The following is a 27,155-nucleotide window of genomic DNA, read 5'->3' as shown; positions in this document are numbered from 1 at the left end:
ACCTGAGCAATGGCCACTATCATAATAATTGATAGACCAAAAAGACTAATCTATATCAATAACAAAATTGAGCACAACATCGTTCTGTTTTCGTACCTTATCTCCTTCCTAAAAACTAAAAGCCATAAATTAAAACATCGAATACAAGAAAAGGAAATTGAAAAGAAAAAAACAGGAGAGGTAACAGAATAAATATACAAATTTAAAAAGCATTAAAATTTTCTTAAAAGTGGATTTGGTACAGGAAACCCACAGCTGGAAGTCCATTCCTGTGACTCAAATGACTTAAAATCAGAGGGGGTCAAGTAAAACCCCAAATAGAGACCAAAGTTCAAAGATGTAGCCTCATTTGCCACCTAGGGTTGGGAACTCCCCTGGATCTTCGATTGCTGGAGCAGCCGTACTAAACATCCTATTACCTCCACCATATCCACCACCTCTTGGGCCACGACCACGTCCCCTGCCACGACCACCATATCTATCCCCTTCAGCAGGCTTCAGAAATTCATTAATGCTGACAGACTGCACATAACAGTATAACCAATGTTATGTCAGCAACATAACCTCAAAACAAATGAGAGAAGTATTCTCAATCGAGTCAAGTACAACTTCATAGCACCCTTTTTCAGTTAACAGTGATCAGCATTATAGATAAAGTGGGGCTTGAAAGATATCAAGGTCAAACAAATGTTTTCCTAATTTGCTCCCATAAAAAAAGCATGTGGGCTCAAAATCAGGAGATACATGCCTACATCTACCCGAAGGATACAAAACCCACCTCTAAGGCTTTAATAGACTGATAAAAAAAATATTTATTGTTCTTAAGTCAGACCCACTGCCTATAACAGTCTATTAGAGGTGTGTTAATACAGCAATGGATAGACCAATTTTCACTAAGTCTTGTATTAACACACCCATGCACAAGTTACCTTATTAAGTTTTGTAGTGACCATATGCTAGAGTCGGCATATAAGCTTAAGTGTACCATTTGAAGAAGGGGTAAGCTTAACTCAGAGCATTAAAACACTAACTTAACAGAAGAGGTAACTTGTGCAAAAGTGAGCACAGGTCAACTATAAACTGATTGTGGACTGGGCCATACAAGATTCTGTGACCACTTCTCCTCAAAATGACACTGGCAAAACACATTCCATAATCCACATCAGACAATCAATGACAGAATATTCTAGTTCCACATTCACTACAACCATCATTGTTATCTGGCTCCAATGACATAAGAATATCATGCCACCACATGACAGGCAGGAGTGTCATCCCAGGAATTTGGCATTTAATCCTTGGAAAAGCCTAAAAGAACCAGTAATTTAATAATTCTCTAAAGCAAAACACAAGAAGTGAATCAAGGACGCGTAAGGACAAGTCTTAAGATGGGTGTGGAGAAGCTACACTGGAAATGCATGACAAACCCTCATTTTGAAGAGAATACGACAATCAAAATATATCTTCATTGCATGAACAGTGTAGTGCACAGAGCAGGCAAAACGAAGCTCGTTTTGAAGAGAATACGACAATCAAAATAAATCTTCATTGCATGAACAGTGTAGTGCATAGAGCAGGTAAAATGAAGCTCGTTATAAACTCTTGTCATCCTCGAAAGTAAAGATAGGCAGCATAGTCGGATTGATAATTGGTAAACAACATGGCATATATGTACCTTCTTCACTTTCTCCTTTTCAGCTGCTTCCTTCTTCTTATCCTTGTCAGAACCCTGAAAAGGAGAAGATGTAAAAGGGTATCCTTCACATTCAGAATGACTAAAGTACCTTCAAAAGATATTAATCAAGAAGTTTACCAATTTGATGAAAACTGAGTCTTCATCCTTTTTTTTGTTTATAAGCTGTTGCATGGACTCGAAATCTTTGTCAACCTCCACCTTGCGTTCCTCAGCCTTGAGTGCTGATAAAGCCTTCCTCTTCTCTTCCAGCAACTTCTCATACTCTTCAAGTGTCATCTCCTATATTTAACACATGTTCATAAAAACATATTGTCAAGCACAACATCCTGGCATGGAGAAACAAGTCTCTAATTTTCGGAAATTAAACGGAAAAGAGAAAATTGCTAACAGTCAACAATACCTATCTTTGATATGCCTCCTGGGCTTCTAGCACAGTGCGTTAGGTGAATTAGCAAATAATCGGATAGATTTGTAAAAGCCAGAAATCTTTCTCCAGTATTCAATTGACAACATGGAAAAACAAGTTTCGGTTCTATACATATATTCTATTCTCGATCCTGTCCTCCCTCTCCCCTAGAGGGAAAAGATTTACACTTTTGCCCTGCCTGGCAGGTGGGTTTTGCTAGAGAAGTCAGCAGGCATATAGGTACATAAGAGCTTACATGCCAATTCCGGGTTTCTAGTTCCGAGAAAATCAGCAATGATTGTATTCTATACATCTCCTGGGTTCCTAGCTCAGTATGTTATGTGAATTAGCAAATAATCAACTATCCTTTCCCAAAGCCACTGTCGCTTTCCAGTTTCCAGTACTAATTTAATCACATGGAAAAACTGAGTTTCAATATTGCACCATTCTGATTGCTGTGGCTTTCCAGTTTCCAGTACTAATTTAATCACATGGAAAAACTGAGTTTCAATATTGCACCATTCTGATTGCTATCTTCGTGACTATTAGGCAAAAATCCACACTCTGAGCAGCTTGATGGGCAGGACTTGCAAGAGAAGGCATAAAGCATATTGGTGCTTAAGGATTAAAAGGAACTTCCTTGGCAGTTGTACTGATATATTCTATTCGATAAAATACAAGCAAATGATTGTTATTCCATCCATTTTGAAAACAATAAAAACCCTTTTCCAAGTTTGGTTCTTTCGGAAAAAAATGGAACACTTTTTTGGGTATATGGGTCCACTCCATCTCTCCTCACAAAAAACAAAGATTACCTTCTTTTACTATCTTTCTCCTCGTCTTAATAAGCATGGAAAAGGAAGTGTCTCATTTATTCTGAGACTGAGGGAGTAAATCACACCACTAAGCCACTATAATATAAACAAGCCTAAGAATTGACCCTTTCCCATCCATAAGAAACCGGCTTTTGTAAAATACTCTATCAAAAGAACTAACACCAGACAAACTAGTAACACATGTTGTCCTCGCATTCGTTGTTGGTCTTCTCAAAAATACTCTTACTTTCACTGTTCCCTTTCCTTGTAAAGTCATATAATATCGGTTTTACCTCACCATCCCTAGGCCAATTATCGTGACATTGAAGGACGATATAGACCTATAATCCTATAATTCAGTATTTGATACTTCTCTTTATGATATTGTGGAGGAAAGCGTAATTACTGTGAGAAGTGTTGCTTGACCAAAAGCGAGTTGAAATGAATTTTGAAATGACGATGAAAGATACATATGTAGGTTGTTAGCTCCTTCAAAAATCGCTTTAGATGTGCTGTCCTCGTCACAGAAACATATTTCTTACAGTTTACATATATCCCACATCACCCACTAATACTCTCCTAGCCACACAGCAAAATTGTAGATATCATGACAAAGAATGCAAACAGACCATCAAACAAAAATCACCATGCTGAACGGAAGAAAGGTGGACTTTACAGCTAAAAAAATACAGCCAGCTTTATGTTGAAGAACATTATCCTCAAGCTGGGTAGAAAAAAAGAAGTGTTACATTGTGTGCATTGCCAAGTGATGATTCTACCCAGAGATGATAAGGCGACAAATAAATTCAACCTCAACTTTATAAAAGGAATATGGCACCACCGAAAAGACATTTACCTTTTCCTCTGGTTCCTTCTCTTCAGTCTCATCTGGCTGGCCCTCCTTGATGCCATCAGCAGCATCTTCTACAACGGGAAGATTCTCAGGGTTCAACTTTTTCTCATTTTGTTCTCCAGCTTCCTCAGTAACCCTGAGAGTCACAAGGCAAATGAGGCATATTGAATACCAAGCCAAGCAAGAATAAGAAAACTCTGAAACCTAGGAACAGGAGAAGAACTAGTAACATAGGAGACCATCAGTAACACAAGTGCAAAGAAATCTCACGGTGCAACTTCATCTGATTCAGCACCCCAGTTTCCACGTCCTGCTCCCTCACGTTTGATCTCACTTCTACAAATTAGACAAAAAACATTGAATGTCAGCAAGATATTAACAAGAAAAAAAACACGATATTATAACCAGCAGAGAAAAAATCATTTACCCACGCCCAGTCCCACTTCGTCGCTCGTAGGTTCTACGCGGGCGTTCCCCGTCTCTTCCCTCCTCATTGTTGAACCCATCTCGGCGACCACCACGATAAGGGCCACGAGGTCCCGCATAAGGTCGCCTTTCCCTTTCCCCATCATCCCCTTGACTGGCAGTTACTCCAGTGCTGTTAAAAGCATTTTCATTGTTTGAGTAGTCCCTACTGTATCCACCACGCCCACGGCCACCACCGCGACCTCCTCCGCGGCCCCCTCCGCGCTGGGAATCATTCTTTGCCTCCCGGACTACACCAAACACATGAAAACCAGGGTATGAGATGAAACAGAAAAACACAAAAAAAGGAATGAATATAGAAAGCACAATATAAATTAAAAAATAACATATCACTTGGAGTTAATAGCTATGGAGACAAAACAAAACTATAAAAAAAATGTATGACGTAAACTCAAAAATCAGCTACCCATAAAAGATACAACAATGAATCATCAAAGAAACCCATTACTTCAAACTTGATAAGACTTTAATAACCATCTTCTTATTTCTCTTACTATTAGTCCGGTAGGTGGTAATAAATTATGGTAATGATAATTAATTAATAGCTAATTTTGCAAAGAAAGTCTCATGTCAATATCTATCATAGGGCTTGTTCATTCTTAGTACCTCTTTCTCTCATAAAAATTCATCACCATCTATTACCACTTTAGAGGTGGTATTGAGTGGTAATAAAAACCTATAAGAAAAACACAAATTTGGAGATGAAGTTGCATAACCAGGGGAATTAGCATGAGACTTTCTTCATAAAATTACATATAAATCATTACGATTAACATCTTTTGGTACCGATCACCAACGGAACCGCCAAAGGTATGACATGGAATAATGCAATTTACTATTGATATAGGAATTGACGACCTGAAAAGAAAATGAAATCTCCACAAGCCCGATAATATTGTATTAAACATCCAAACCTCCTAAGTTCAGATGCCAAAAAAGTTATGCATCTAAGAAACACCCAGCAAGAGCCATAAAGCACCATACATATCCTAATGTACTCAATACAATACCCATCACATTAAACAGATTAACAGAATTTAAGTCTAGATGGGCAACTGGGCATATTGAAGCTTGAGGTCACTTAAGACGATTCGGATGATATGTAAAGTAACTTCTGAAAGTGTTCCTTTTTATCATTAAAACATCCTTAGTTTCCACAACTCAAGCAATTATCTCACTTTCAAAGCACCAAAATACTCAAAACAAACTGCTGCAATCAAAGGAACAAATCAAACATACAGAAAACCCAAATTAACATGAAATAGGATCCAACACAGAAATGGATTCAGCTAATAATATAATACAAAACATCACTAAACTAACTCAAATTAAAGAATATCAATCAACAAACACCAAAAACAGCTTAACAATTCCAATCAGACCCAAAAAAAAAAACATGCTCAAAACTAACAAAAATCAATACTAATACAACAAAAACTTGATCAGAAACTCACCAGCTTGAGTTGGAGGAAGAGGTTTGGTGGGCAACTTTGCAGCTTTCTGTTGCTGAGGTTGTTGAGCAACCTGAGTTGGGGTTTTTTTAACAGCAATTTTCTGCAACTGAGCAGTTGCAGACTCTAAAAGCTGAGATGGGTCATCGTTATCATTGTCACCCAACAAATCAAAAGGGTTCATTGTTGTCATTTCTTCAAAATATGAATTGGGTTTTTCAGCAAAAATTAAATGCTACAAAACCCACCAAATTAACCCAACAAAAAGTGAAAAAGATTTAATTTTTTTGAGATTCCATTAAAGATTTAGATCGGCACAATATTTTTCAGGGAAAAAAATGTCACATCCACCAAAGAAAAGAAAAAAAAAGGGATAGAGGAAGGACAAGAAGAGGAGAGAGAGTGGAGAAATGAGTGACGAGGCTCTAAAACCCTAGCCGCAATTGACAGTGAATGAAGAGAGAGAATCTCTACAAACCCAAATTTATCGTGTTCTATGGAGCTCAATTGCTGGTGAAAATTGAAATGATAGAATATTTGTTTACTCCATATTTACTTACTTCTTACGAATTACTATTTGTGTTTCAATTCTGAATCAATTTTCTTAAATATTCTTAAATTTGCATCAATTCTAGTTTGCGGATAAAACTTCGTTATTGAAAATCTATCCAACAAAAATATTTTTGGAAGTTATCTTCTTTTGTTACAAAATATTTTTGGAGTATTCCAATAAGATTTTGTTGCAAAGATTGAATGAAGATTATCTTCATTTATTGTTTTTTTAACATTCATAAATTATGAAATAATATATGGTTAAAAATTGATCTAATCAAATTTGAAATAGTGAACTATGGACAATTTAACAATAGGATTAATTATGTTGGATTTTTTTTACATGATATATAATTGAAGTATTACAAAATTAGGTATTCTAGCGAACGAGTTATATGTTGTATCTTCCTTGATAGTTGTTAATTAAGAAATAAATGAATATAATTAGGAAATAAATGAATAATTGTTGAAAAGGGTGCAAGATGACCTATAGCATTAGCTACTCAATTGGCAATTCTACAAATGTAGATATGACCATGGGGTGACTAATAAAATTGAGATAAAAGCTAACATAATTCTTAAACAAGGACTTTATTTGTTTTATCTAGTTTTCTAAAAGGATAAAGATTCAAAGACACGCTAATATACAAGTTGTGTTTAAGTTGTTTTTCCTTGCAATATACTTTCTTAGTGCAAATTGAAAGAGTTAAGGTGATTTTAACGTCGCACGTTTATTATAGTACCAAATGTATCTAGTAAAACTCAATTGTATATTTGAGTACATACCATTAAGTGTAATAGTTGTAACTTTGAGTATTTCTTTCTATCCAAAGCTCTATAAAATGAATAAGAACAATAAAATGAATAAACTCATAACATAGATCGTAGATGATTCACACAATTTTAGCAATTTTTTCTTATGTTAATATATCCTATTAAATTTAAATATCCGATTATCGAGTCTAAGTTGATTTAAAGTTTACGTGCTTATAATTTCACAAATATTTATAATGTTGGGTTGATTGAAATATCGATAGAGGTTATACATTATAAGGATATGGGGAGAGTTGAAAATACGGGTCAATATGATTAGAATATGATAATAAGGAAAATAAATATGGATCTCATTATGAGACGATGAAGTCATGGAAAGAAGATTAGAAGAATATTGTTTTCTCTTTAGTTGAGGATATTAATGGCTTGGCTTTACTATGTCTTGTTCTTTTCAAGTGTTTTACTTTTGTAATATTTTTTTTTTTTACTTTTTCTTTGGTTTCTTTTGGAAGGTAATATGTAAATCACAAACGTCTTTCGAAGTTATTTTAAAATAATAAGTATATATTATTTGATTCTTTAGCCAGATTTACCACCTTCTCAAACGACGAGTTACAATAGACGTTATACTTTAAGATGAGTGATATGATAACCAAACATTTTCCTTTTGTCACCCTTTTACACCACCATCTGTTGGAAATTTCGACCAACATTATCAAAAGCTCCTTAATTACTAGTTCTCCTTCTTTAGTTAACATGATGAAATTATCGTGCATTGCATAAATCAAATGTTATTCTACTATTATTATTTGGAAAAAAGTGGCTTGCAATTCTTAATGCATCACTCTTCAAGCCTTTCTTAATATGCAGTCACGACATGACTATAGTAAAATATAATCGTGACATAATTTATAGTTTTTATTAAGTCACGTATTCAAACGCACGACCACCCACGAGACTTTACATTGTATCATCACTTCATTTACATACTAATTTTTATATTCGTATTTGGTTGCAACAATTTGATTTTCTCAGTTGCCAATGCAATACTTTGATAATTGGTATTTATTATCATCTTTAATTAAAAATGATAAACTGTTCATAATTTGAAAATATATACCCAAAACTTTAGACTGATATCCCACAACTTTAAACTTTGAATTTTTATATGAAAAGGATAAAAAAAAAGGTTCCAAACCAAATTAGATCATGAAGCTAGGTATTTTCGAATTAGAAATCCAAAAAATATTCAAAAGTGATCGCATGATTCGTATATTTGAAAATGAACTTTTACTATCCATAGCGGTATAACAACTTCCGAATATCTGTTCCGAAACATCCTAACACTAAAAGCGGGTCAAATATCCATTTCGTCATATCGGATCGATCAGATCACTGATCGGATATTTATGATCACTCATAGGTGGGGGGATGATCTTATATCAGGTCAGTCTTTAGTTCTTGTCACAATGGTCCACACCCGTTGAAGAGATGAAGAGTTAATATTTACCCATATGATTTCTTTAACACTTATTTAACCCATATGATTTCTTTAACACTTGTTTACCCCTTTATGAGTCAAAAAGTGAATATCATGCATTTAATGTATGGCAAGTTCTTTCAAAATTCTATACTAAAGTTAATGTACATACATTGACTTGTAATAGTATTCTTATAGTAGTGGCATTGCCATAAGATGCAAAACATAAAACGAGAAGAAAGCAAGCATTTTTCTGCTATAATTCGGTCTATAATATTTCAGTTCACTTTGTTCTACAATACGTTATTAGCACAATTAAGATTTTTGCAAAACTTCTGGCTCCAATAGTTCGATTAAGAACTCAATTTCCATATCATACAATAAAGAGAATAAGATTAGACAATGCTGAACAATTTACATCCCAAACTTTTAGCGACTATTGCATGTCTATTGAGATTGTTTTAGAGCATCATGTGCCTCGTGTACATACACAAAATGATATTGCTAAATCATAAACCGAGATACTACAATTAATTGCAATACCATTAATAATGAGATAAAAATTGCCCTCTTTTGCTTGGGGTCATGCTATATTACATGCAACAACATTGATGTGATTAAGGCTGACAACCTAACACAAATTTTGACCATTACATTAACTAGTATCAGGTCAAGAATCAAATGTCTCACATTTGAGAATCTTTGGATGCATTGTACATGTACCTATTGCTCCGCCCCAACGTACCAAAACGTTTCCACAAAGAAGGATGACAATATATGTTGAATTTGGATTCTCAATCAACTATCAAATATTTAGAATCAACAACCGGTGATTTATATACGGCTCATTTTGTCGATTGTCATTATAATGAGTCATTATTCCCATACATCCTTATGGGGAGAGAAAGTGGACCCACGAAACATAAAGACATAAATTATGTGAAATGCATCACAAATGTCAAATTGGACCCCAAAACAAATTCACGTGAACAATAAGTCAAGAAAATTGTTCATTTTCAAAGTATTGTAAGCCAATTGCCAGATGAATTCACATATACTAAGAAAGTGACAAAGTCACATGTACCCACTAAGAATTACCCGAGCACAAATTGAAATTCCTAGTGACAATAAGACCATTGAAAATGAGTCAATAGTGCATCGAAAACGTGGTAGACCACCCGACTCAGACTCAAAAACGAAAAAAAAATGAAAAGGCAAGGGAAAACAACAATAAAATTGATATAGATCCTCCAACGGATCAAGATGAAAACAAAAATAAAGATAAGCATGTTCCAGAAGAAAAGGAACATGAAAACATGAACAACAATTAATTATGTTTGTACAAAGAAACAATGTGCAATAAAAAAGATGTTGTCTTGAATGAAATATTTGCGTACTCCGTATCAGTTGAAGTGACATACGATGAAAATGATATAAAACCGAATACATTAGTAGATAAAAGTCGCCTCTCAAAAAAGATTGGCCATAATGGAAAGAACCAGTTCAAACACATTTGAAATCACTTACAAACGCGAGATATTCAGATAAATAACTCAAATACCAAAAGGTGTAAAACTAGTTGGGTACAAATGGGTATTTGTGAAAATGAGGTTACTAGATATAAGGCAATGCTAGTAGCACATGGTTTCTTACAAATGCAAGGGATTAATCATGATGAGACATATTCTCCAGTAGTTGATGCAACTATACTAAGATCGATTTCATGTAAGTTTATTAGTTTCAAAAGGATAACAAATGAGATTAATTGATATAATAATCGGTTATTTCACCAAATACCCCTGACAAATCAAAAAAATCACAATATACACTCAATGTTTCAACAATTCACCATATACCCCTGACATTTCATTTTTGCGCACCAAATACCCTTTTTTTAACGTCCGTTGTTTCTCCGTTAGCTTTATTTACGATTTTGCCATTATTAACCCTAACCCCTAATTCTAATCTAACCCTAACCCTAATCTAACCCTTACCCCAAACCCTAACCCTAACCCAGCCTAACACCCCTCCACCCTAGGCCCAACCCCCACCCTGACCCCTAGCCCCACCCCTTCCCCCTCCACCGCCGCATCCCCCTCCCTCCCACCGTCGGCCCCTCCCCTCACGCCGCCTTTCCGGCTTGCCCCCTCCCCTCCCTCCTCCTTCCTTCGCGGTTCTCTTTCCGGCAGCGAATTCAACAGCAGCGAAAACAACAGCAGCAGCGGCGGCCGGTGAGAGTGAGGGAGGGGAAGGGGAGGCGCGACGAAGGGGGAGGGGAGGCGCGACGAAGGGGGAGGGAGGCGCGCGCGACGAAGGGGGAGGGAGGACGCGCGCGACGAGCGACGAGAGTGAGCGAGGGAGGGGAGGGGGCTGCCGGAAAGAGGAGCGCGAAGGAAGGAGGGGGAGGGGAGGCGCGAAGAGAGTGAGGGAGGGGGGCTGCCGGAAAACTTGGCGCGAAGGGGAGGGGGGTTGCCGGCGAGGGGGAGGGTGGCTGGGTGGGGGGTTGCCGGCGTGGGGAGGGGGCTGGTGGGGGTTGCCGGCGTGGGGGAGGGGGCTGGGTGGGGGTGGGTGGGTTGGTGGGGTGGTTTAGGGGTTAGATTATGATTAGGGATTAGGGTTTAGATTAGGGTTAGGAATTAGGTTTAGAAGTTAGGGTTAGGAGTTAATAATGACAAAATCGTAAATAAAGCTAACGGTGACTTAACGGCGGTTAAAAAAAGGGTATTTGGTGCACAAAAATGAAAAGTCAAGGGTATATGGTGAATTGTTGAAACATTGAGGGTATATTGTGAATTTTTTGATTTGTCGGGGGTATTTGGTGAAAAAACCGTATAATAATTGCATACTTATATGGATCACTTGACACACATATTTATACAGAAGTCTCTGGTTGACTAAAACTACCAGAAAATCACATTCTCAAAGAGATGCTTTCAATAAAACTGAGAAGTCACTTTATGGGTTAAAACAATATGGAGGAATATGGTATAATTGTCTTAGTGAATGATTATTTAAAGAAGGATTAAAAAATAATCAAATTAGTCCTTGTATATTCATTAAGCTAACTAAATCAGGATTTGCCATTGTTCTTGTCCATGTCGATGATTTGAATATTATTGGAACTCGTAGAGAACTTTAAGTGATTGCAAAGTACTTGATGAAATAATTTGAGACATCTTGGAAGGACAAAATATTGCCTTAACTTGCAAATGAAACATTTATGAAATGAGATTTTTGTCCATTAAGCAAACTATACATAAAAAAAAAACTGAAACATTTTTTCATTGATAAAGCTCACCTAATAAGTTCTCCAATGTTAGTGCATTACCTGAATGTGAAAGATGACTTATTCAGACCACGGGAAGAAAACGAAGGTCATGAGGTACCATATTTAAGTGCGATTGATGCCTTAATGTACTTGGCTAACAATACTCGACCATTCATAGCTTTTTCAGTAAAGTTGTTAGCTATACACAACAATGCACCTAAAAAGAGACTTTGTAGTGGATTTATATTACGTTATCTTCGAGGAACATAAGATCTTGGATTATTCTATCAGTCGAAACCAAATGCGTCACTTAACATGCAGATATTTGGCACCTATCAAATCCACAAAAGGATAAGTCTTAGTCTGAGTATTTATTCACTTATGGAGGTACTGTAATATCTTGAAAATCCACGAAGCATACTTTGATGGCCACATCATCAAATCATGTAGAACTAATTGCTCTATTATGAACCTGGAAGGTATGTGTATAGCTATGGTCAATGATCAACAATATCCAAGAAGAATGTGGAATAGAAACAATAACAACAAATCCAACTATCATCTACGAAAGCAATAATGCATGCATCACCCAAGTAAGCAAAGACTATATTAGAGAAGACCCAACTAAACATTCATCACCAAAACTCCTTTTGACACATGTCCTCCAAAAGAAAAGGAAACTAAACATCCAACAGAGCCAATCATGTGAGAATCTTGCATATTTATTTACCAACTAATAAATTGGAATGCGTCACCTTCATGATGTAGGGAGTATTATCTATGTTGCACTTTTTTTTCCTTTTGATCAGGTTTTTATCCCACATTTTTTTTCCTAACAAGGTTTCTAATGAGACTGTTAATTTTAAACATATAAGGATATATAGTTTCGTGCTCTTTTTCCCTAGTTATGATTTTTTTCCCACCGGATTTTTTTGTAACAAGGTTTTTAACGAGACAAATAATATCCTATTAAATCAAGGGGAGCGTTATGAGTCAAAAAGTGATTGCCATGAATTTAATGTATGATAAATTTTTCCAAAAACCTATATTAAGATTAATGTAAGTACATTGACTTGTAATAGTATTCTTGTAGTATAAGTATGACATTTGCCGTAAGATGCAAAATATACAACGGTAAGAAAGCAAACATTTCTCTGCTATCTTTCAATCTATAGTATTTTTTCCTCTTTGTTCCAAACAACATGACTTATTTCCTTAGTATTTACTCATTTTATTATTTGCTACATTTATATTTTGGAAAATCAAACCACTAACTTTCATCGATTGTTTTCATTGTTTTCATATGTAACAAAGTCAACTAGAATTTAAGTTCTCATACGAGCCACGAAGGCAGTATAAAGTACAAAGAAGGGAAGGAGATTCGAACATGTGGATTATCGTTCGCAGTAACTCAACCTTAATTATTAGGCTAAGACATTATTGATACTAAGGAAGTAATCTAAGATACTTGTATTTTTTTTCCGATCCATATAAGTCATAATAAATACAATACAATATACAAAGAAGAGGAGGGAGATTCAAACCTGTAACTTATGGTATGAGATAGTTCTATAATCGTGTGTAGGAATAACAACGGGCCGGACTTGGATCGGATTATGCATAATTTGACTTTGACCCTACAAGAAGCCGAATTTTAATTTTGAGTCCGACTCGGACATTCGACTCTGAAAATCCGAATCAGATATGACTTAAAAGACGAGCATTGACTCCGAATTCGACTTAAAATCCGAACAACCGACTAAATTCGAACACCCGACTCCGAACCCGAGCCAACTTATTTTTCTGCCAATTTTTTATAATAGAATAGTCTTCTATAATACAATAATTTAATCATTACAATTTATTATAATCATCATATGGAAATCTTATATAGTACAAATAATCTAAATATTACTATTATTTTTAACAATCATTTCTTCAATGGGAAAATCCTATATAATACAATTGGTTGAAAGTCGAAGTGAGATTATACATAAATAATACATTAACTGATTAATATAAATAAGAAGAAAGGATTTATTGACTCAAAGTCGGATTTAGATTAAGATGTCGGATTATTTTATGAGATCCGACTCCGACTTCGACCCTCCTCCAACTCGGAGTCGGATTTTTTAAACGAAGTCGGATTATTACTTTTTTGTCGGAATCGACTCAAAAATTTTCTTTCGAATCAGAGCGGACTAGGATCGCATTCGGACTTAATTACCATATCTAATCGTGTGGGAAATTAACGTGTGAAGTGCAACTCCACAATTATTAACACACAACCCACAAGTGAATAAAAGGGGTTTGGCCAAGGTATATTCCAATTTATAAACTAGGGTTAGGGTTTTGTATGTGCTTCACCCTCCCTCATATATATACTCTTTCTTCCGTCATTTTCTACTAAAGATCATCGTAGTATACTCTTCTTCTTTCCCTCTTGCATCCAATTTCTAAACTCTAAACTATCCAAAATGGAGCAGACTTTCATCATGATCAAGCCTGATGGTGTCCAAAGGGGACTGGTATATTCAATTTTTCACCTTTATATTTCTCAATTTTTCTTTTTTTCCGTTAGAAATTCCAAATTATGAAGTGGGTCTTAGAGATTTCTTTTCTTTTTGGTACTTAATTTGGTTATGAAACATAGTTCAATTTATAGTTTGATATCAAATTCAATTGGATAATGTAAACTGTGAAATGGGTTTAATTTCGCTGTAGAACCCAGTTGAACTTTGTAATGTCAGATTGTCATTTGTGATTTTGAAATCAATTTTTTGTGTTTAATGGTTAGGTTGGTGAAATCATCAGCAGATTTGAGAAGAAGGGTTTCTCTTTGAAAGGTAAGTTCTAAATTTGCAATCTTGGTGCAAGAAAATTCAATTTCCTCTGTTTTTTTTTTACAGAGAAATTTCCATTTTTGTGGCGCTAGAATTCAATCATTCATGATGTTCATATTGTTATATATGCTGAAATGTCTCTATGAATAGAATTATACATTAATTTTGCCGACCATTGTTAGAATGATCTCATTAATAATTGCATAGGAGCTTTGAAATTCTTCATTTTGGCTGGTATGTCAGCTAATGAATAATGTCGGGTGTATTTGTAGCTTTGAAATTTGTGAATGTGGACCGCCAATTTGCCGAGAGCCATTACGCAGATTTGTCTGCAAAGCCCTTCTTCAGTGGTTTGGTTGACTACATTATTTCCGGACCCGTGGTTGCTATGGTCTGGGAGGGTAAGGGTGTTGTGCTAACCGGAAGGAAGATCATCGGAGCCACCAACCCTCTTGCTTCTGAGCCTGGTACCATCCGTGGCGATTTTGCCATTGACATTGGCAGGTAACTTATATGCATTCTGATGGGTATATCTTGATAATTATGCTATGCATATTGACATATTTTGATTTACCCTATGTAGTATGATCATTAATGAATACATGTTTAAATTTTTTAGAGAACGATTTTTCTGTTATTGCTTTGATGATTTATCTGAATTAGACAATTAGTACTCTTTAAATTTCTAGTTTCTTATCCTAAGATTTGCGCATGTGTATTCATGAGTTAATACGATAAAATGCGGAAACACAAGGGATACACACACATTAACAGGGGATTGAATAAAGATCAAAAGTAATTTTGAAATGCCAAATTTGAAACTAAATGCTCTATGTTCATATGAAAATGTTGGAAAACTGTTTTACCATGGATTGAATTTCATCACACTCATTCATAAACTTTCTGTGGGAAGTCTAAATAAAAGTTAACCTCTTATATAATGATGAATAAGACTAGAGCATTTTTCATTGTGTATCCCAAAGGTTCCAGAGAATTCACTGTTTACCGTCAACTTATTTAAAATGCGCCCAGTATACTCAAGATCGCCAAAAAATTACATACCCTTCCTTATCAATGGAGAGTACTTTTGTTAATAACACCTACTTTATGTTAAACGCCCTGTTAAAGCTTATGGGAAATAGAGAGAAGAGGGATTCTAGAAGGGTAAATGACTAAATGGGATCAATTAATATTATAATTGGGGAGAAAGAGAAGTTTAACATAAATTAGGCAGTGATCTGTTGAATGATTACTCTCTGCTATCCATTTAAGTTTTATGGCTAATTTTTTTTGAAAACCTCTTAAGAGATTACTAGATTTTATTTGAACTTCTATTTATGTATCACTTTATGTGCATGTGAATTTGTTTTGTAATGCACATGAAGACCGGTCGCTTTTTTTGGGCTACCACTGCAGTTAATTCTTTTTCTAGAAGACTACATGTATAGAAGCCCTTTTTAGAGATTACAATTTACACAGCAGTATTATATGCATGAAGCAGCTGCTGGTGATAGAGTAAAAACTTTGCTTTTAACATCAGGTGTAGTCACTGAAAAATTATATTTGAGGGCCTCTCTTTTGATCTTCAGTTGTGTATAAGTTCAATCTATGTGTTTTTGTCTTTGGAGGCTGTGATACAGTATGAGCTTAGTTACATTTTACATGCATGCAACCATTAGTACTCTCTTGCTGGTCCTCTTTCTTTCAAAGCTTTGATTTCACTTCTGTTACATCTTGTTGTTCCATCGATATGTTCTCATGCACAATGTGCACTGACAAATCTAAATTCTCTGCAGAAATGTCATCCACGGAAGTGACTCCGTTGAGAGCGGAAACAAAGAGATTGCTCTGTGGTTCCCTGAGGGTGTTGTCCACTGGCAGAGCAGCCTCCACTCATGGATTTATGAATAGACTTTTACCAGCTTGAAATATTTTACTTGCCACAACCTCTAGAACTTAATTAGTTAAGACTTGTCAATTTCTTGAGAAAACAGTGTTGGTTGGTAATTCTATCCTTTTTTTCTTCGTTTGTGATTCTGTTTCGTGCTGTTGCCTTTAATGTATGTTTGCGGGAGAGTTTGGTGACTGGTTATACTATTAAATGAAATATTTTGATCGTGTTTTTGCTCCGTATACGGCATTGCAATGTGATTTATGCTTACATAAGCCGTTCTTTTTTGCATAATCGTCATGTTTAATGCCGTAAAATATAACTTGATGTCTTGAATTCTCCTTGTCCAAAATTGGGAAAGCCTGGCTTTTTCCAAACATGTGATGAAGGCTAATTTGGAGAAGATTGAGAAAAAGTGCAAGTAGAAATTCCTAAACAAACAGGCTCTAACAAGTTAGCTTTCAAATGTATGATAATAAGTCGCCAATTCTTGTTCTACAATTTCTGCGTGGACCGTGGAATCAAGTATCTCATGCCAAACGAAGGCGCCAATGCACACCTTCCCTTCCAGTAGACTCCAGATTATTTGCTAATTCAACTAGCTTGTGTTCAAAGTACATGCTGTACATCTGATGATTCGCTTATGCATTGTCCAAAAACAATGATATTATTTTCTCATCGTATTATCTACACATAATCTTAATGGACATAATTTCATTAAAGGAAGTACTCATATTTTAAACTGATTTTGTGGGATTAAATGATGAGGAAAACCACAAAGTTGTTTGACTAATCATCCAAGCTAAAATCGAATTGTATTTAAAATTTACATGATTTCTTGTTATTATTCACGTCTTTTTCTTACATTGTTAATCTTCTCTCAATTCTCTTCTCTCCTGATTATTTTGGCAAATTTCTATTGCTTGTGTTGTTTTATTTTGGTTGCAGCCTCATTGACAACTATCACCATTGGACTATAACCAAGTAGGTTGCTTTTCTTTTACAACTTATTGTAGAATTCCAGACTGGTGATCTTGGATGCAAGAAATTTGTGGGAGACTATATTTTGAACTCATTTCACACGCAGTGGGACAATGCTTATAGTATACTGTTGTCATCTTGATGGCTTGCTGTTAGCCTGCTACTACGTGTGTTAAGTCTTAAGTGTTTTACCAATTGCCAGAATACGTCAAAGTTCCTAGCCGGTAATTGCCTTGCTGCTAGCCTGTTGTATGTGTGTTAAGTGTTTTACCAGTTGCCACCCACTCAAAGATGCACGATACTTGCATCCACAATTAAAAAAAAACATGCAAGACCAACACTAATAACCGGATAATTGGGAATGAGCATGTTCTTGATGTTCTAGCTTAACTGTTCGCCATTCGTACTACAATACAAGGATGACACAATAGGATTACGTATGTATGAGCAAAGAGTTCTATTTCAGAATCAAGAGATGCTCCACTAAAGAGAAATTGAGAGGTCGACAGTTGATCTTCATTAAGAGAGTCTATTCTTGAGCCAGAAGTGCCTCTTAATCACTTTGCATCCATCATCATGAATTTTCAAAAGGCAGCAGAACATATACCATCCGCCCTTCAGGCCAGATAAGTGCTAGTTGCTCCTGCTTCCAAGATATTTAACATTCACATTCTCGCCTCTTGAAAATACAAAGAAAGATGCACGAACTAGCAACTACATGAAACATCCAATTAAGAAAACCCAAGCCCTAAAATATGGCATATTTTCATCGACAAGATAAAACTGGCCACCTAAAGCAATTCAGTTAGGTACTAAAACTGCTGATTTATGATCTTGGGAACCTGAAAAGGCACTCTCCTAAAACCAAACTGACAATGAATTCGGGTTGTGAAGATGGCGCACCAAATCTTCTGGGACCAGCACCATCCAGTTAGGCCTAAAGCCAGAGAAATACCCGTGGAAGGAATGTACTAATTGAATAAGGGTATAAAGGTTTCCAACAGATTTCATCTTGAATTTCTTGAAGCTACCTATTTAGAGAGAAGGCTATATGATGGTAGGTCTTCAAGCCGCACAATGTCCTCAAGCATCATTTCTCTCTCAAGCTGACGACGCGTAGCCTTCATCACCGACTACACACAAAAAAAGGACAATAAGCAAATGAGTGAATATACAAGCCAGTGCAGGTAGAAAACAAGCACGAAGAACTGCCCAGATAATCTTTTCAATTTTTTTTATCACTGAAGTGATAGAAAAAACAAAAAGGAGAACCAGAACACAAACTCAAACCAAAACTAAAGATTTCAAGACCATGTAACGTTGGTAACAAAATGACATGATGAATTGTTCCACACTGCACAAAGCAAAAGAAGGTAGCCTCACAATCTAATAAGCAATAGCAAGCACAGGATGATCACTGAGTGTAAAGACAAATTACTATGAAAAAGGAGCTAAACAGAGCTTCAAGTTATGACGAATGGCAGATTAGACAAACTTAGGCGTGAAAAGACACATGTAAAGGGCCACCTTTTCAACTTCTACAATATATCTGCTGAAGAGAACTTACATTGAAGTCCATGTATGAAGCATGCATCTCAAGCCATATATGGTCAAGCAGTTTGAATGTGATGCAATACAGTAGATCAAATGCCGACTCATTCTCTGCCAAAGGTAAACGCAAAATATTCTAAGAAAAGCCAATCACACAAGATAGCAATATTCCCATCAATATTGGATCATCTGTAATGGAAGTGAAATTACCAGCAAGAAACTTTAGAAAAATTGCTCCAACCAGTGTTCGTGGCTTTACTGGAAATATTAGACAGACAGTTAGCATACCCAAAGTTAGCAATATTCCTCTAAAAGAATTACTGAAAAAGATTATCAGCACAAGAGTAAGTTTGCATTGAGAAGATACTTAGATTAACAATCACAATTTAACGATAAAATCCACATTATTTCAGGAGTTATATAGTGCAATTAGTACAGAAGTCGAAGCTTAGAATATTAGAGCAATACCTGTGAAAAGAGAAAGATGAATACCATAATAACAGGATATCAACAATAAGGACATATAAATCAAAAGCATTGACTGATTTCAAGTTAGAAATTTACGAATCTGTTCAAGGAACACAGCTACTTAGATACGTTTCAGGCACCACAAATCCTGTGTTACATTACACATATAAATGTCCAATCCCACATCAACTGTTCTACAAGAGCAATATTGGATGATGAAGAAGATAAATTTCAAACTGCTAATATCAATAAAACATATAACTCTGAAACCTAGGAACCATTAATAATTAGATACAAAATTCAAATATGGCCAACTTCTATGAAACATCAGACAGAACTTGGAATAGTTCCGCTTCAAATAGCACATATGAATGCAATCAAAACCTGTCTAAATTCTAGAAACATCAGACAGAACTCTGGACTAGTTCCTATTCAAATGGAGTAGCAGATAATGGATGCGATCAGAACCTGTAGTCTAGACCCTGAAATCTAGACTGCTTATTAGACAAGTCAAACTTACAGAAAGAAAGTTGCATACCTGCTTCAAGGTCTAGCATCTGGATCAGCATGAATGTTATGTTCACACCAGCTACAGCAAATGGGTATTCCCACATAGCTCGTTCTCCTTCCTGCTTGCGCAGAAGGTCCTGGAATGATTTCTGGAGAAAATAATCGAATCTTGCATGTCAGTATACCTATCAAAAACACTACAAAGCAAAAAAAAAAGGCAGTGAGCTAGAGCCTTAGAATGGCTAATGATGGGCTTTGGCACATAGACATGCAATGGTGTTCCGTCTGTATAAATCTAAATAAAATATCTCCATGTAATTGATTTGACATACTCATGGTCGAAAAGTATAGCATACATCAAACGGTATTGAGAACAACAGATATAACAACAGGGTGCATTGATAGTATGCAAAACACCATGGTAACATATATATCATACTTTTGCCATTAAATGTTCGTAATTTAAACTCATTGGCACAGAATCAAGGTGCTTCAATTCTGTATAATGAGTAATCCTAACACACGTCCTTATCAAACAAGTCTGTTTTATTTATAATTAAGGGCTGGAACCTAGAAGTAGAGGGCAAGAAACCTATTCGACTCAGATAATCCTGTAAGAATTATCAACATTACCTTAGGTGTCCCAATCCTAGGGCAGACCCAAAATATCAACTAGCCCATCATAACACACTAATTAAAATAAAATTCTCACGTAAATGAGCTCCAACATGACAAACTGCACTTACACAGCAACGTAATTCCAAGCATGCAATAATTACTTTCGAATCCCATATTGGCAATATCTTATATTTGGTTCAAAGAATATACCAAAATCCTGCCTTTGCGCAGGATCTTATGCAATATCTTGAGGAATGCTAAGACCAACAAAATAAGAAGAAAAGCGACGGAATAATGAGTCAAGCTACAATGAGAAAATATATTTATTGGATGATGTGCAAAGATACCATGGAAAAAAATATTAATAGGATAATGTGCCAAGATACCATGACAAAGAGTCAAATATAATTTGGACCATTCAGCAAAGTCGAGGAAGCATGACGTGATTTGTCAAAACTACTGAGAAGAGACCAGCTTCTCCATGTATCCAAATCAATAAAACAAAACCAGAAAATTTTAAAAGGAATGGATGCAAAGTAATTATTGCACAGATAAATGTTCGTCAAAAAAAAAATTGATTGCCAGTGATCTAATGTATAGCTTCTTGATAGGAACAATATGGAAAGAAAGAAAAAAAGATGCTAACATACCTGAAAATTTCTAGCAAAAAATAACAAGTTCTCCAAAGATATGTAGCCACCGCCCCTGTTAAGAATTGCAGAACAAGTAATTTCCAGTTATCAAGATTAACCAAAACAAAGGAAGGCCCAAACAAACAAAAAGATGCTAAGGTACCTGAAATCTGTAGATGGATCTTTCCCCTGCCATCCCATTTCCTTCCACTGTTCAGATACTAAATCAAGAAGTTCTTCATCTGGAAAGGCAGCATTCCACAACGCCTTCAAAGCTTCCTTCTCAACATCATCACCAAGAATAGTGAGTAGCAGCATAAAAGCATTGCTCTGTATATATAATACATGCCACTTTTGCAGACTTAAGAAGACAGAAAATATAGAAAGCAATTATAAATGGCACATTAAAACAGTAACCCATATCAAAACTCTAAGAATCCAAAAAGACATGGGAGAAGGTACCTGATGTTCTGGGTTTGAGCTATCATAGCCAACATCTATACGGCTCTGCAGCCGTTGCAAGCACTCTTCCTGAAAAAGCATGAGCCAAAACAAAGCCAGGGATCGTATAAATCTTCTAAATCTTAGCATGTCCAACAAGTAAGAGAAAAATACCAGATGAAAGACATGAAAAAACATTCCTCCTAATTCAATGACATGTACATTCAAAACATCTAAAGCATAAACTAAATAAGAAATTTGCTATCAGCACGGGAAACATCTTGCCATACGTATTACCACCAACATAAGCAAATGCTAAATGAGTACCAAAACCATAACTAGTGAAAACACTCCACAACCATTCATAGAAATTAACAAAGCAGCTAAGAAAAGTGCCATGTAACCATAGCTGCTAAGAGCTTTCCCAAACAAAATGCAAGAATCCTATTTGGTCAGCTGCTTTAATCTCAAATTCACACCTGTGACGGAGTCAAATCGAATGACGGTCGAGCATCACTATCTCGTCTTTGAGCACAAACGCATGAGAGACCCTTACCTAGCCAAGCTGTTGATCCTGCAACAACCTCAGCTGCAATACACAACCATCAGCTGATGAAATTACAATCCTCAAGAGTACTAAATTCTTAAAAAAAACCAATATAAACACGATCAATTCCCAACAAAGCGAACAAAAACCTCTAAAATAAATAAATAAACAAACACCTAACAATACTAACGCATCACAGCAGACATTCGGTATCGTTCTCAACCTAATCAACTTCAATGCTACCAATTATCATCCACTCAACAGTATATCAACTACATACCAAGCACCTAACAAATTATGAACGACTACAACGAACGTTTGAATAACTTAAAAAAAGATCATCACCATTTCCATAGAAGACTATGGGTGGGTGCAGTTGATCCATATTTTTTTTGCTCAAACTTCCTGACAAATGAGCAGAAAGAATCATTACAACAGCTCCTCCACTCCAGCAACTTGTCTCAAAACACGATTAGGATTTAGAGCAGGTAGCCTACTACAACTTACAAAAACAACTTTTATACAATATTATTTGTTGTGACTAAGTAAACGACCAACGTGAGGCCAAACATTCTCAAGACTTCAGTCATTCTCTGAACTATCAATATCCAGCTAACGCACAGCTCCTACCACCAATTGACTATACTAACAACAAAGCAACTTAGTTCAACAAATTGCAATTATTTCTTTTGAATAAAATAATTACAGAATGAATGAATTCGTCATATAGCGTCATTTTAATTATTTATTTCGCTTGCGTAATCCGTATCAATAATTCAGTTACAAAAGACAGAGAGAGATTGAGGAGAGAGAAAGTACCGGAATTCGAATGGCAAGAACCGCGGTCTAAACCTTGAGAAATTCTTCGCACAGCAACAAAAGAACCACCTCGGTCCTCCATTATCAGGCGAAAACTAAGGTTTAAACGAACTCAAATTTTGAACTCATATGGAAAATTTTGAGAAAATTCGAGATTATTATTATTCGGCAGAAAAGTTTTTTTTTCTCGTCACTTTCTCTCGTTTTCACACTTTAAGAAAGATGAAGGAATCAATGCGAAAGTCGCGAATTCAATCAAATGCGGAAAAAAAGAGAAATGAAAAGATAATGCGAAGAAAAAAAAATTCAAAGAATCAATGGTGATGATAAAAAAAAAAGTCTGTAAAAAATGAACAGTCTCCAAGAAATCGAACCGCCAAAAAACGCCGATCTCGAACTCAAAATCGACGCAGAAAACAAGAAAGGATTTCTTGAATGAAAGAAAAATGGAGAGAGAAAATCTCTTCGGAGAGAGAAGTTAGGGTTTCGAGATCTGCAAGATAATCGCCATTGCCAAACTTTCTCTCTCTCTTCAACCTCGCGTTCTCTCTCTCTCTAAATCCTCGAAGGCGTTAAGCGTTTGTTAGGATGGGACAGCGCAGTGTTTCACGACTTTTTTGTGTGTGTTTGGAGCATGAAAGGGAAATTAGATTTTCATTTATGTATATTTCCTAATAATAGTGTGATGTAAACTTGTAAGTTACTTGTAATAATGCTATTTATGGACTTGTAATCTTGTATTAATATGGTAAGTTAATGAGTAATGTGACCCTTATAAATTTATGATATAAAAAAACTAATATGAACCCGGTGCACACTAATTAGCGTGCACCCGATCCATATCACGTGAGTTTATGATAGTGTATGTTAAAATGATATAGTGTATGTTACAGTGATATAGTATATGTTAAAGTGATATAGTGTATGTTAAAATGATATAGTGTATGTTACAGTGATACAGTATATGTTAAAGTGATATAATGTATGTTATAATGATATAGTGTATGTTAAAATGATATAGTGTATGTTAAAGTGATATAGTGTGTGTTAAAATGATATAGTGTATGTTACAATGATATAGTGTATGTTAAAGTGATACTCCCTCTGTATTTTTTTATCTTTTCTACTTTGACTTTGCACGTTTGCCAATGCACTTATTCTACATTAAATATCTCTCATTACATATTAGTAAAAATTAGAATGATTGAATATTAATAAAGTACTCATTGAGACGAATCAAACAAGACCCACATGACTATATTTTTTCTTATATATTGAGAAAAATTTAAAAGATTCTCTCTAATTGTGAATAGTGTCAAGATTCTAAGTGAGAAAGATAAAAAAATACAGAGGGAGTATAGTGTATGTTAAAGTGATATAGTGTGTGTTAAAATGATATAGTGTATGTTAAAAGTGATATAATGTATGTTAAAGTGATATAGGGTGTGTTAAAGTGATATAGGGTATGTTATAATGATATAGTGTATGTTAAAATGATGTGAAAGTATTGGGTCAGACCGTCTGATCCAATATTCTCGTCAGACGGGCTGAGCCCAGTACTATAATATACAGCAAAGGAGAAAAGAAACCTTCTTCTTCGTAACCTTCTCAAAATCCCCCATGGAAAGAATGTTAGCCAAGAAATATTATGTCCACAAAGACTCTCTTTTAAAAGGGTCTTGAATTACATTGCCAGCAGAAGCAGCAAAGTCATTAAGATAGTGTTGAAGATTACTAAAGTTGTTACTAGTTGCTAAAAGAAGCGATTTCTCATCTTCAAATTCTATCTGGTTTTGAAGTAATGCTGTTGTTGGGTCTTGCTGCATTTGGATGCTCATTATTTCTGCTTCCGCAACATCTAACTGCATCTGCAGCTGTGAAACTTGGTTTTGCAGGTATGAAAATCGCCGTCAATTTCAAAACTGAAACCGGTATTATTGCAACAATTAGATAGTAACATGGTTAAGCAAATTCACCAACAATAATAACGCGTCCTTCAAGTGGAGATGGTGATAATTCTGGTGACAACATGAAGAAGAAGGAGAAAGTGAGAGAAAGCAGAGGTTAGTGTTTTGTTTTCTTTTCAGTTGGACTTTGTTTTCTTTCAGTTAGACTTTGTTTTCTTTCAGTTGGACTTTGTTTTCTTTCAGTTGGACTTTGTTTTCTTTCAGTTGGACTACCTGAAAAAGAATGAAGACTACCTGAAAAAGAATGAAGACTACCTGAAAAAAAATGAAGACTACCTGAAAAAGAATAAAGACCAACTGAAACCCAAAGTAAGTCTAACTGAAGTACAAAAACCAACTGAAAAAAAAGAAGAAGGCTAACTGAAAACAAAATGAAGACTACCTGAAAAAAAATGAAGACTACCTGACAAAAAATTAAGACTAACTGAAAAAAATTTGGAACCACCTGAAAGTCGTCCGACCAAAGATTATGATCGGACGAGTCCGACACAATACGTTCTCTAAAATGATATAGTGTATGTTAAAGTGATATAACGGGTCACGTGCCTGGACCTGGTCCACACTATTTTTAGTGTGAACCGGGTCCACGCAAGTCGGATTGTTTATGATATTAGAAAAAATTTCTTAAAAGGTGCTTAATAAATTAAAATTGTTGCTTTTGGGCTTTAGCTTTGCGAGGGGGAGGAAGACACAAGAAATGAAGGATTTATAGCAATAAAATGCGTTTTTAACACATGGCGTGCTCGCTTTGAGTATTTTATGTTATGTAACCCACATACATTTAAAAAAATAGAAAATGCATTGTGTAAGATTCGATTCCGAGATCACAAGAATATATATTAATGTCTTAACCACTAAATCATGTTATTATTTCAAAGTAAAATATTAATAAATTAAAGATATAATTATTTGGGACGTAGCCCGAGCCTAAAAATTGGTTGTGTATTTTGAGAATGAGTGGACCTTGGGATGATATTAAAGCAAAGTTGATTGTGAGATGAGAGGAATGGAAAGCATGTTAGTTAAAAAATAAAATTAAAAATTAGGTAATATTCTCTTTCATTCTTTCGGAAATTCTTATCTTATTTGAAATTATTGTATACTTCTAATAAATGGATGCTCCCTCCAACCTAGAACCAATACTTTTTAATTATATCGATTGTTTGTAGATCTTTCCATGAGGATTTCTATTTTTCCACACTAAACAAGCAGATATTACACTTTTCATGAAGTAGAATTTTTGACATTGAAATTTATTAAAAATTTGTATATACTTCTTGCATTCAATTTACCTCCATCTGATCTAAGAATGGGATGAAACCTACTTTTTCTTTACTTCAATGTAAACTAAATACTTTCCAAATCCATCTACATTTCTCTATCCATCGGTTAACATTTGTGATGATCAATATATTACCAGTTCGACTATTATTGTTTTTAATTAAATGCCAGTAAACTCATTAATATATGATATAACATATTAAAAATATTGATTAAAACAAATCCAATAAAATCTAAATTATATCTTTTTTACAATTGCAAAAACTATTTACCATATAAGGAAAAAAAATTAAAAACAAGAAAAATATTTTTGCTTTATACGTTTTATGAAATATCTTGTAGAGAGAAAAAAAGTAGGTAGGTAATTTTGAGCCCATACTTTAAAGAAAATATGGAAACAATAGTCACCAAAAGAAAAATAGGACAAATACTTTTTTTTTTTGACGGAAGGAAAAATATTTTAAAATAGAGGAACTATTAATTAAGAAAAACAATCAAATCCTATAAACTTTGAGGATTTAAACTTATAGAGAAAAAATGTAAATCACTTATACTTTTATATACCAATGCTCTATATTCGTTATGATTTACATTAGAGATTTATTAATTTTTGCTAAATGTTTTAGAACAAATGCTCCTATGGATTAGAGGGAATGATGATAAATATATGGGAAAAGTAATCTCATTCTAAAATGTCCTAGCAACTAGGGAAAGAAATGTAGGGTAGACGTGCTCTAACTTTAGGTGGCTTTTGTTTTTTAATCCATTAGTCACTAATTCAACATATGACATGGTCACATGCATGGTTGACCATGGTCTCTTTTC

At 35.1% G+C, this 27,155-nt stretch overlaps 3 protein-coding genes across 4 annotated transcripts; 1 reads left to right on the top strand and 2 right to left on the bottom strand.

Annotated features, from left to right (window-relative positions):
* Nucleotides 1-32: 32 nt before the first annotated feature.
* LOC104905256 (hypothetical protein) lies at nucleotides 33-6,254 on the bottom strand. The gene is made up of 7 exons (XM_010693730.4): nucleotides 5,711-6,254; nucleotides 4,198-4,486; nucleotides 4,041-4,106; nucleotides 3,774-3,906; nucleotides 1,814-1,975; nucleotides 1,676-1,729; nucleotides 33-522 (listed from the first exon to the last, which is right to left on the bottom strand). The coding sequence occupies exons 1-7, from the start codon at nucleotides 5,898-5,900 to the stop codon at nucleotides 346-348; spliced, it is 1,071 nt and encodes a 356-aa protein (XP_010692032.2). The 5' UTR covers nucleotides 5,901-6,254; the 3' UTR covers nucleotides 33-345.
* A 7,870-nt stretch (nucleotides 6,255-14,124) lies between these two features.
* LOC104905257 (nucleoside diphosphate kinase 1) lies at nucleotides 14,125-16,757 on the top strand. The gene is made up of 4 exons (XM_010693731.4): nucleotides 14,125-14,309; nucleotides 14,579-14,627; nucleotides 14,897-15,128; nucleotides 16,421-16,757. Exons 1-4 carry the CDS (start codon nucleotides 14,259-14,261, stop codon nucleotides 16,533-16,535), a joined length of 447 nt encoding a protein of 148 aa, XP_010692033.1. The 5' UTR covers nucleotides 14,125-14,258; the 3' UTR covers nucleotides 16,536-16,757.
* A 1,068-nt stretch (nucleotides 16,758-17,825) lies between these two features.
* LOC104905258 (uncharacterized) lies at nucleotides 17,826-23,721 on the bottom strand. 2 transcript variants are annotated; one of them, XM_010693732.4, is made up of 9 exons: nucleotides 23,083-23,721; nucleotides 22,196-22,305; nucleotides 21,738-21,806; nucleotides 21,439-21,554; nucleotides 21,294-21,348; nucleotides 20,054-20,174; nucleotides 19,258-19,305; nucleotides 19,064-19,158; nucleotides 17,826-18,629 (listed from the first exon to the last, which is right to left on the bottom strand). In XM_010693732.4, exons 1-9 carry the CDS (start codon nucleotides 23,162-23,164, stop codon nucleotides 18,528-18,530), a joined length of 798 nt encoding a protein of 265 aa, XP_010692034.2. In that variant the 5' UTR covers nucleotides 23,165-23,721; the 3' UTR covers nucleotides 17,826-18,527. The 2 variants fall into 2 exon arrangements, with proteins under 2 accessions (XP_010692034.2, XP_048496112.1); XM_048640155.2 differs by lacking the exon at nucleotides 23,083-23,721 and adding an exon at nucleotides 22,609-22,735.
* Between the last annotated feature and the right edge of the window lie 3,434 nt (nucleotides 23,722-27,155).

Source organism: Beta vulgaris, chromosome 1 (assembly GCF_026745355.1).
Source record: "Beta vulgaris subsp. vulgaris cultivar EL10 chromosome 1, EL10.2, whole genome shotgun sequence".
NCBI lineage: Eukaryota > Viridiplantae > Streptophyta > Magnoliopsida > Caryophyllales > Amaranthaceae > Beta > Beta vulgaris.
Note: the sequence above shows the minus strand (reverse complement) of the source record. Positions and strands in the feature narration are given on the sequence as shown.

Coding starts and splice junctions, on each gene's coding strand:
- LOC104905258 (XM_048640155.2), bottom strand. CDS start 22,693: ATGATTCTTTCTGCTCATTTGTCAGGAAGTTTGAGCAAAAAAAATATG. Junction 21,555..21,737: donor GCTCAAACCCAGAACATCAG/GTACCTTCTCCC, acceptor GATGTTGAGAAG/GAAGCTTTGAAGGCGTTGTG. Junction 19,159..19,257: donor TTTTCTAAAGTTTCTTGCTG/GTAATTTCACTT, acceptor TACCTTTGGCAG/AGAATGAGTCGGCATTTGAT.
- LOC104905257 (XM_010693731.4), top strand. CDS start 14,259: ATGGAGCAGACTTTCATCATGATCAAGCCTGATGGTGTCCAAAGGGGA. Junction 14,310..14,578: donor ATGGTGTCCAAAGGGGACTG/GTATATTCAATT, acceptor TTTAATGGTTAG/GTTGGTGAAATCATCAGCAG. Junction 15,129..16,420: donor TTTGCCATTGACATTGGCAG/GTAACTTATATG, acceptor AATTCTCTGCAG/AAATGTCATCCACGGAAGTG.
- LOC104905256 (XM_010693730.4), bottom strand. CDS start 5,900: ATGACAACAATGAACCCTTTTGATTTGTTGGGTGACAATGATAACGAT. Junction 4,487..5,710: donor TCTTCCTCCAACTCAAGCTG/GTGAGTTTCTGA, acceptor TGTTTGGTGTAG/TCCGGGAGGCAAAGAATGAT. Junction 1,730..1,813: donor ACTCAGTTTTCATCAAATTG/GTAAACTTCTTG, acceptor TCTCCTTTTCAG/GGTTCTGACAAGGATAAGAA.